This window comes from Dipteris shenzhenensis, chromosome 32 (assembly GCF_047967505.1).
Source record: "Dipteris shenzhenensis isolate YYH24624 ecotype China chromosome 32, Dip_SZ_1.0, whole genome shotgun sequence".
In the NCBI taxonomy this organism is placed as follows: Eukaryota; Viridiplantae; Streptophyta; class Polypodiopsida; order Gleicheniales; family Dipteridaceae; genus Dipteris; species Dipteris shenzhenensis.
Genome location: NC_141627.1, coordinates 45,068,659 through 45,079,772, shown reverse-complemented (window position 1 = coordinate 45,079,772; position 11,114 = coordinate 45,068,659). Strand labels below are relative to the sequence as shown.

Sequence of the window (11,114 nt, the reverse complement as noted above, 5' to 3'; positions counted from 1 at the left end):
CTCCATTGGGCGTCTCAAGTACCGTCTTGTCCAGCCTCTTAGACTTTACTTGAAACCCCAATTGAAAGAAGTATCTACCTCTGTGAAGAAGTCACTTGACTTGTGTTGGTTGATTGAAGCCCTTGAGGCCTTGTACAAGTTGATTGTCCAGTCCAAGAGGAAGTAAATTACTTGGCTTGTCCAATTAGTGACCTCCCAAATGTTGTCCAAGATTATGTGTTCCTAAACGTAGAAACGTTGTGTATCCACTCTGCGTATCATGGATGATCACTAGAATAAATGGTTAGAGACACAAACTCAAGACATTTGCTAACATTTTATCAGAATTCCCTATCCTTCCCCTTTGAGCATGTGGTCTAGCAAGTCATATGTGACTTGCACTTGTGCATAGCCAAGGAGATAAAATCCCACATACAAAGTGGGTGAAGGTGAAGGAAGATTATGTGTTCCTAAACGTAGAAACATTATGTATCCACTCTGCGTATAATGGATGATTACTAGAATAAATGGTTAGAGACACAAACTCAAGACCTTTGCCAACATTTTATCGGAATTCCCTATCCTTCCTCTTTGAGCATGTGGTCTAGCAAGTTATATGACTTGCACATGTGCATAGCCAAGGAGAGAAAACCCCACATACAAAGTGGGTGAAGGTGAAGAAAGCCATATAATGGCTTTAAGGCAAGGAGGCCCATATCCTTGGATCCTTTTGGGGGATTGGGCTCTTCATTGGGTTCCTAGGTATTGAGGAGGGGTTTCCAAATGCAACCCACCATAACACATATGTCGATCCAAGACTGGTCTCATTTCTACATGGTATCAAAGCATGGCAGCATGCTGTAGAAAATGGATAGCATAGAAAACAATAGAGCACATTCCCACTAAGGGGAACTAAATGACTCTTCTCACGAGTTCGTCCTTTTTTTTTTCCTTTTTGGCTTGCCCTTTGGGTAGCCTTAGCAATCGTTCTCATTTTATAAAGTAGAAATTTTGAATTTTTAGGATTAATTTGCTTCTAAAATAGGTGCGATGCTTTGATTAACTGCCGTAAAGTGAGCGACACCCAGGGAAGGACCCGTTCCCTCAAATTATAACTCTTTGGGAAAGGAAGCGCGTCGCCTCCCTGCCCACTCTATGTGTGGTTATAATAATTATATATTATGTATTATAATATAAATATTTTCAATTACTGGTCCATTCAAAATTCCTTGTTTTCAATCTGAATTCTTATAACATTCCTCTTGTTTAATGCATGTTATCAATGCGAGGAAGTAAAAAAATCCAAGATGGATGTAAGATTGAAGGATAACTACACCTTTATTCATATGGTTATACTCTATGTGACAATATTATAAAAACTACAACGAGGATTAGTTACTATATCGCCTTATTCATGTATTTGTTGGACTTTAGCTTCCAAAATATGGACATCACAAAACTAATAATAAATCACCACCCCAACAGAAAGGGTATAGATGCTATAACCATTCTTTTATATATATATATATATATATATATAGTACATGTACATGTACATGTATATATACATACATGTACATGTACATGGATATATATGACTTTTGTAGGGAGGATCGTGTCCGTTAGGACCCTGTGTCGTGTCTCATGTCCACTATTTTACTAATTCTCTTTTTTCCTTAAACAATTGATAAAATAGTAGGATTCAGCTTCATATTTGAGTTAGTAGTTACTTGCTCCATGATGGAAAGACTACCTACCACAAATCTCATACTGCCTCCGAATTTGTATGATGTTAAGCGTGTTTCTAGGGAGGCTTGATCTCTATGGCAAATGACAGGGACTTAAGTTTGTCCAACGATGTCTCAGACGGCTGCATTTGGAGGTATGAACAGACACAAGGAAATAGAGCAGCTGCTCAGCCCGCCATGCCTGTCCGCTAAAAGATGGGAGGATTGACTCCCTTACGTGGGAAGGTGCTATATGTAGCCATAACTACAACAGACCAAGCAAGGCAGAAAGAGCCCCCGCAGGACGGGCAGCAGAGCAGAGTCCACATGGACAGGTCAGGACATAATGGCGAAGGCTGCAGCAGCAGACCCCGCACAGAGCTGCAGTGAGTAGCCAAAAAGCACATGGCAGAAAGACTGACGCGTACATGACAATCACGCTGGCAAGCAAGAACGGTGCTCAATCAAGGCCAGCCCACACACACACAAATCATGGTTTCATTGGCGATGAGTGTAGCATAGACAAGACTAGGTCAGCAGCAGGCACAGGGCAATCAAAAAGGCTACAAGCTGACAATGCGACAGATACGATGGCTACACTATTCTGAAGGACAAACAGACATGCAACAAATCGTTAGTTCTCAATTGCATATGACTACAAGGTCATGAACCTTTAGTAAGTTTCCTAACAGAGCTTGGCACATCATGTCAAACAATCTCTATCCGATACATCTCAAGATAAAGCACAAAAGCAAGTTATTACAATATAGAAGATTGATAACAACGAGCACAGTGTGATTGCACACACTTCACAACATATCCAGCACCACATAAGCACAATATGATTCCATTTAATCGAAAATCCATTCCCTATGCATCTCAAGATAAGGTACAAAAGCAAGTTACTACAATGTAGAAGCTTGATAACAGCCAGCATATGTGTAATTACCCTCATTTCACAGCATATCTAGCACCCATAAGCACAATACAATTCTATTTGCCAGAAATCGTTCCCAATAATATGTGTTGAAATATTACAGTGTTACGTGCTACGGGGCCGATCCATCGTTGGGCAAGCTTAGTCCACTGTTAATGCTGATTACAAAACTACCGGCAGTCATGTTACTAAATCTCCTTGATCAATCTTCCAAAAAATTATGTACCTGTTTCGTGATATTCACACTGGAAGGTACATGTTTACGTAGAGTTTCCAGAATTTTAGTTCTCTCTCTTGTGGGAAAAGCCTCCACCAATTGGCCGTCTTTGTAGAAGTGAAAAAGAGGTACGACCTAGAGTTTGCAAGGATGCCCACACATCGCTTGTTCAAAAAAGGTCAGAGGTACAGTCTAAAAGTCTTAATGATTTCTAAAATTATGTGCAGAAACATGCATCCTCACAATAAAATAGTGTCTATCTACTTAGAAATTATGGGCACAAAATTGGCATGTAATCTGTACTGACCTTGATTTTCAGTTGCTCTGCCACCTCTGACTGTTCTTCATACTCATCCATAACCTACAGAATCCAAGGTACAAATCAGAAGCCATGACTCATTTCTTGCATCCTTCTTCTTCATAAAAGAATCACTAGCTAGTATAGCTAGTATATCACCATTGAGGCACATAATGTCTTCCTTGATCTTCATATCTATGCTCATCAAATCACTACTCAAGTCAAGCACATAACCTTTTACTATTACATGCATTTTAGGCAAATCCAAGGCAGAGAACCTATGAAGAGTATCCATCATATGCTTCAATGTTGCATAGCATAGTGTATGAGACATAAAGCCATACATAATTAACCTCAAACTTTTGTAGTATGCATAGAGCATATCATCCACATAGAAAAGCAAAGGGGCTGCATACATCACTGAACCAGTCTGAAACATCATGAATGATGCATTCTTGTGACCAATATAGCCTTTCATCCAAGCATATGTCTTGAAAAACATGATTTGCATAGTGAACTTTGGAGCATTAAATACTTCAGCCATCTACTCGTATGACCAACACCCATCAATGCCAAGAAAAAACAGTAAAATATTGAAACTTTTGAGCATCTAACCACTTGCAATGCTTCAGCCATGAAGGAGATTTGAGAGAAACCCCCAAATCGAGCAAACAGAGACTGGAGGATCGAATTTGACCTATCCTGAGCAGCAACCAAGGGGCTTTTGGGTGGAAATGAAAGCCCTTACTGAGGCCTACTAGCAGCACAAAGGATGGGCGAAATAGTGCGCATGGTAATCCGGCATTACATTAGAAAAGTTGGCCAAAGAAACAGTTATATCTCCCTTGTCTATGGTCGAATTGAGCTCAAATTTCGGCAGCAGCTAGCCCTAAGTGTTCTCCAAGTGTGGCTAATAGGGCAGGTCGAAATTGTGACTGTAGAGGCAAAATTCTGAGGAAGTTCGGCGACCAAAGAACAGGGCAGCACGATAGCTCAGAGTACAACTCCGTCGATCCCAACGGTGGAAAGGTGCGCCCTAGTGTGCGGAAGCTGGAGCCGAAAGGATTTTGAAAGTTAACCGTCGGATGTGGAGAAATCGATGTTGCAAGATTCAGGCTGAATTAAGGAAAATGGGATAGACATGGAAGAGGTGGAAGAAGGTTGAAGAAAATGATGAGGAGGTGGCACTAGGATATGGGTGGAGGCTCAAGGAGGGTGGAAAGGCTCTGATACCACATGTTGGAGTAGCATGGAGACAAGATGGAGATACAAAGATGATGAAAAGGGAGTAAGTTTATTCATGAGAGATATGCCCAATATATAGGCACGAGTTACATCTAGTAGTGACATCGTATGTGAGCTCAGTAGAGCATCTAGATCCACAAATCTCTCAATTAGGTCCATGATTCTCTCAATCACACCTACTCTAGCACACCTACTCTCACACACTCCTAGCCCTTAGGCACACACCCATACATCAATTTGTCCTTCAGATACAAGAAGGGTTCCAATTGGTGAGAGAAATGGGGGAGTGAACGTATTGGAAGAATTGCTAGCAATAAAGAGCTGGTGCAACCAAAATCATAGGGAAAACTGAAAGAGAAAATGGCCTTCTATAGAAAGGAGTTGAACCCCATGATTGTTTAAGGAGAACAACCTACTTTCAAGATGGGATCTCACTACGCAAAAGGCCGGTGATATGCAAAGTATGAGTCAGTTCTCATGATTTAGAAGTGAAAACTCGTCGCTAGAGAAATGCAATCGAAGAAGATAGAATCTACAAGCTATGCAAAAGTGCATTGATGGAGGATACTTGAAAAGCCTTGCTCATCGCATTGATTTTAGAGGAGTTAAAGCAAAAGTTCCAAAATATCAAGAACGCATGAGAACACTCTCTTTCATATTTGATTTCAGGAAAGAAGGCGAGGGCGATACGAGGTAAGACTTACGGAAATCCAATGGCCTACAACATTGGAAGAAATCAATGTAGCCCACAAGCCCTTTGGAAAGGAGGAAAGTAAAAGCAAAGGCATGCTTCGTAACACACAGTTCAACGAAGATTCCACGACAGCAAGGACAGAGTGGAAGCATGGCAACGAATTTGAAAAATGATAAAAAGGAAGGAATAGAAAAACATGGTAGGGAGAAAGAAAATACTCCTTTTTAGGAAACATCTGAGCAACCGTGGGATGTTTTATTGAGGTAGCAAAGAAGATTCTCAAAGAACCTACATGCAAAAAGTTTTGATGCTACAGCGGAAAAGTGGGAGGACATGAGAAGCTTTGTAAAAGGACTATTACAACAGGGGAATGGAAGAAAGGAACAAGCGCTCAACTTGTCTTGTATGACGGATCTTTTACACACACCTACTATACACAGGCATTGGTGTCTCTCTTTCTCTCTCTCTCTCTCTCAACAAGAGGTGACCGCACCACAGGAGGCTGAGGTAGACCGAGCACAGCGACATGTCACAGACTTCTATGCATTTGAGTTAGCTTCATGATATATTGGGGTGGAGGAGGAGGAGCTAGCTGACATGTGGGCAGTAGGACTCAGGAGAGACGATGTGACGCTGCTGAGCCAGAGACGCAAAGACCACACATGACACAAAGAGTGGCCAAAGCACGCATGATGATCAAGGTCCGGTCTAGTCTCTCTCAGCTCTCCCCAAAGGAGGCCGCCAGAGACGAGACATCACTCTTAACATAGCCCATCGGATATAGAGGTCAAGGAGACCACGTCCCCCACTAGAGCGAGAGACAGCTCGATAGACACAGATTCGGTACATCTTTGCAGCCCACCAGAGAACTACCACGGCACCGGGTTTTGGATTTTGAGTTTCAGTTTTCAGTTTTGGGTTTTAAGTTTGAGCTCTTGAGCTCTTTAGCTTAGCATAGCACTCAGCAAGGGACGCATGCCCTTTGCTCCAGCCCACAGATGCTTGTATTAGTTTCTTCTCTGGATGTACTTTGTCCCATAGGTCTGCAAGGCCTTCCGAGGATGTTAATATATATTTCTTTCTTTCTTTCTCCACCCACAAGGTGGGAAAACATAGGGAGATTAGCTGAGCTTAGAATGTGTGTGTCTGTGGGGGGGAGGGGAGGCGGCGTGCACAGAGAGAGAGTTTATGAATGTCTTGGAAAGACCAAAGGGTCTATGAAACTAGATACAAAAGCCACCCCTTGTCACTAAAGCGGGCATCCACACCAAAGGCTAATGATGTCAATAAAGAGAAGTATATCGCACTCTCTTGTGGGAGAGTTGAGAAAAAGTACAAATCTCATGCCCAAGTTCATTGGACGACACATGCCAAAGGGACCACATGCTGTTGAAGGGAGTAAGAAAATACCATCACATGCTCACAAGGACTTTAATAAAGCCAACAACTTCCAAATGCCTCTAGAAGATGCCCTTGCATGCGAACACCATTCGAGAGAGTATGAGAAGGTAGGCCCATCGTATCCACATTGTTTGGCAAGGAATGCAATCCCTGGAAATAGCCGGATGTCTTCCAAGGGAGCCCTTAGGGGACCATACATATGTATATGTATATGTATGTATGCCTTCATAAAACTGGAATATATACAACCTTACAAAATACACGTTTTCATAAAATAAGTGAAAGAACAAAGGAGACAAAAAGAGACAACGGATGAAGGGGCTTTTTCAGAGACATTAAACAAAACTAGGAAATTAAAAATAGATTGCTTAGCAAGCAAAGCTTTGCTTATGTTCTCATTGGTACCCAAGCATACGCTACCATTGAAATTTCAAAGATTCTAGAATCTCTTGGCTAAACCCAGTTTACTCGTGCCCTCCATGAACAAATTCGAACAGAGGGTACCCAAGCATAAGTTACCATCCAAAATTTTCAAAAGATTCTAGAATCCCTTGGCTGAACCCAATTTACTCGTGCCCTCCATAGACAGATTTGAACAGAAGGTACTGGACTGTGTTCAGCAAGAAGGGATCCCCGAGCCTTTGATTGGCGAAGAGCGAACACAGTCTTCTCTATGCAAATGATGTGGTTCTTTTCCTGTGCTCTCAAACTGAAGCACAGAAGCCGATGCACACTTTGGGACACTTTTGTCAGCACAGCTCAGTGTGAATGCACACAAGACCCAGTTAGCTCGTTGTGAATGCACACGAGACCCAGTTCATGCTAGTCACAAGGATACCCAATCGACTCTTCTAAAGGGAAAGCAGTGGAGGCTGCAGACATTTTCAAATATGTGGAGCTCCAATCATACATGGCATAGACAAGTGGAGAGCAAAATAAAGACAGGGTGGCGCAATAGTATGATTTTGAAAACATCTGGCTTTGGGAGTTGAAGAAACATCTCTTTGACACACTTGTCAATCCTATGCTGCTAAAAGAGGTTGAATCTGGGGCGTAGTCTCTCCAAAAGATACATGAAATGAGGTGGAAAAGATAAAAAATTATTCTAGGGGTCCAAGAAACTACACCATAGTCCATTGTACTGGAAACCAAAGTCTACCTCCACAAGGAGCAGAGCATGCCAACTGAAAGGCTTCCTTGCCAGGTTGGAAAGTGAGCTCCACGAAGCAGAAGACAATAAAGAGCAAGGTTTTGCAATCAGGATGGATGTAACACTGGTTTTTAAGACGAGAGGCCATGGCCCTCCTAGGAATACCTTCTGATGGAGACGCTATAGAAGAAACATGCCTATAGTGTAACTTTGAAGGGTCATGTGGAAGAGAACCCATGACAAGAAGTACAGATATTACACCCAACACATAAACCCACTATATAATGACGATTTCTTAGTTAAACAAGGGCCCCGGCCTGGAACCCACCAATGACACCTACTTGATCCGGTACCAAGATAGACACAGAGAACGGTCACCTCAGTTCACAGATGTAATATGTGAGACAGGTCTTTGGTGCAAAACAGGTCAAAAGAGGATACCATGGGAAGAACAACTCTTGCCTACTCTGCAGTCAATGCTTGATTGAGACTAAGTAACACTTCCTGGAATGTGCCTGCTCCATGATGCACGATAGATTTTCCCAAATCTTGGACGGTTGCCCATTTCTTCTATAGCAGGACCATAGTAATGCAATTGGCACTTAGCATTGCTCAGGTCATAGACGCCAAGAAGTACCTCCTCGAGCATCTCCACAACAGCACACAAGTCACCATCAATAACTAGTTAATACAATCGAAACCATCGTCATCTTTATCATCTCCCTCTCTCTCTCTCTCTCTCTCTCTCTCTCTCTCTCTCAGACAGACAGACACATTCAAGGTGTCCTACTAAGTACATCCGTCCTTGGGTAAATGTGTTTTAGGACCCCTGTCCTTAAGTGTAGAAGGGCACTGATGATATACACCGTTGACTTCACAAGTGTCACCAAAAAAGCATGCTCGAAGGTATAAAAGATGCTTTCAAGAAGCCTACAAATGTGAAGACGGAAAAAGCCACCCACTGGCATTGGACTTACACAGAATGTTTACTCAAATATGAAGAGTGTCTTCACACAATGTGTAGAGAAATCGCATGCTCAAGAAGTGGAGGGCAAGGCACTCCCAAAAAAGAAATCAATGACGTGGCAGATGCTCTCAGGGTATGTTTCTTGAGGGTGGTCCATCTCCAAATGTTTTTACGTCTGTTTGTTACTTGAATTATCTCGCTATCCTCTTTATTTATATAATTGATCGAAACCGGGATGGGGGGAAAAAAAGATAAGGAAAGAACCCCCGGAAAATATTTAGCCTCACAAACATGAGGTTCTATTATTCGTCAAAGCAAATCACATCGGCAAAAAACAGTAGATTAGAGACTGACATAACCCAAAGTATATGCAGATCGGGAACATGTTGGACTTTGTGATCAGCGTCTTCGAATTATGATATAAGGAAATAGCACATTTATAAAGACTACTCACGTTATGTTTGAGAAAAACGACGGCCGCCTCATCATCACCGGCTCCTTTGCAGAGTTTTATGAAGCCTTGTTCTATATACTTGCAGCTTCCACAGGCAGTTCTGTAGAAGTCTACGACAACAAGGCTGTTAGTTTCCTTTGCAGCCTCTAGAATGGCGGCCAATTCAGCATTGGTTCTAAATTCCTTGACGCATTCTACGGGGCACAGATCATCATCTTCCTCATCATTTTGTTTCGCCGCTTGCAATTTCCTGAATTCAGCCGAATTCAGAGCTGCTAACGGCCGTAAGCGTGCAATAGAATGCGCCCTTCTGTAAACAAATTGTCCCATCCTGGAGGTGACACAATTACCAGTAATATAGCGAATTTGCTCCAAGCTGTGTAATTCATCTCTGTGCTCCACGCGATCAGCGCCTGCGACTGCTCCATTGCACTTACCGTTAAGATCCGACGAGCAAATAGTGCTCACTCTGGAGAGAGCGTTGCAGCTACCTACGTGCCCGGTGAAGAGAGAGCGTAATGGCATTTTGAGCCTCGGGCAACGAGAGACCTTTTAAAGTGGGACAATTGAGAGAGCAACAGAACTGTGAACTCGATGGCTGCTGCTGATGATGATGATGTGTGCAATCAACGTAGCATGCCCAAATCCATGAGAGAACTCAACAAAGGCATACGCATGGAATCTCCAATACACTATGATGAGGATCCGCTAACCCCCAAAATATGATGTGTATATAAGAGAAACTTATAATTGGTATGGCCGATCTTAGAGGGTGTATACTATATGTCATGAGCGATCACGTCATTATTCTATGCTTTTGCACAATTGAATCCAACAAATACAATGGTAATGCCTATGATACAAGATTGGAGAATCGAATGTTTACCAATTGCTTACTTTCAAAAAGGTCATGTCAACCCTTCTCTTTTGTGTAATCACTTGAGCAAAAGCCTCTATTGTGTGAGACACATCAAACCAACCCAAGTGCCCCATGTCTGTATATGCAACCAAGAAAATATTCAAAGCCCTTGCAATCACCATCGTCTTATATAAGCATATGACTGTTAAAGCAAGTAAAATGGCCATTCAAAGGCCATCGAAATCAACAATGTTATCTACACATACTTAGAAATACAATCCTACAATTCATGCAATCTGGACAATCTATGCTCACAACACCGCATGTTGCTCCACGTGCTTTTCCACTACACATATAGGGAAAGTAGTTGTCCTCAAAAATTTGGTCTCATATAGTGATGTACCTCCTTAACTATGGCAAAAAGGTTCATTTCTATAAACGTGGAATTAATGAAGCCACCTCCATCTATCCCAAAACATATTAAATAATCATACTATTTCATTTTTTAATTCCCAATTCGTAGCATCTAAATATGCCAACCCCATATTAAATAATCATACTATTTCATTTCTATATGCCCAATTTATAGCATCTACATATGCCGTACACCATAGCATTTAGGCCTGTGTGGATTGATTATGATCAAAATACCAAAACATGGGGTCATTCCCCAGTAGTATTAAACTCTTTTTGCAAGTATGGTTTATCAACATCACCTACGTTGATCAATAAGAAAATCTTGTGCCCACTTCATTTTATATGTATGTATGTATTTGAAAATTCATCAAGATTTTGACATTTGTTTCATACCAAGATCACAATTATGGAGGAACTAAAAGAAGGGATTTTATTATCACTCTCCATAATCTCCTTATATTGTTTCTTCATGGAGAAGGCTTTGAAATTTTGCTGGAAGGTAGCACTAGCCTGACGACTACCCATATTTCATCAATACCAAGCTTGAACAATTGCCATAGTTGGTGACTCATTTGATCAAATAATTACTTCTAGTATTTCCATTTTGTTGTGATGATTTGTAGAAATGTCCATCCTGAAAGTGGATATGTTTCCTTCAAGTGCAAAAAATCTTGAGTACAAAATACTTATTATCTTGGGATAGTGACATTAAAAGAAGAGGTAGTGTACCCCTCTAGTTCATCCATAAATGTAAGGAGTGCTATGTATG

At 41.6% G+C, this 11,114-nt stretch overlaps 1 protein-coding gene across 2 annotated transcripts; it reads right to left on the bottom strand.

Annotated features, from left to right (window-relative positions):
- Nucleotides 1-2,575: 2,575 nt before the first annotated feature.
- LOC147880832 (thioredoxin-like 4, chloroplastic) lies at nucleotides 2,576-9,692 on the bottom strand. Of its 2 annotated transcripts, XM_087371052.1 has the most exons (4): nucleotides 9,420-9,692; nucleotides 9,070-9,179; nucleotides 3,168-3,221; nucleotides 2,576-2,995 (listed from the first exon to the last, which is right to left on the bottom strand). In XM_087371052.1, exons 1-4 carry the CDS (start codon nucleotides 9,592-9,594, stop codon nucleotides 2,846-2,848), a joined length of 489 nt encoding a protein of 162 aa, XP_087227178.1. In that variant the 5' UTR covers nucleotides 9,595-9,692; the 3' UTR covers nucleotides 2,576-2,845. The 2 variants fall into 2 exon arrangements, with proteins under 2 accessions (XP_087227178.1, XP_087227177.1); XM_087371051.1 differs by having other exon boundaries at nucleotides 9,070-9,692.
- Between the last annotated feature and the right edge of the window lie 1,422 nt (nucleotides 9,693-11,114).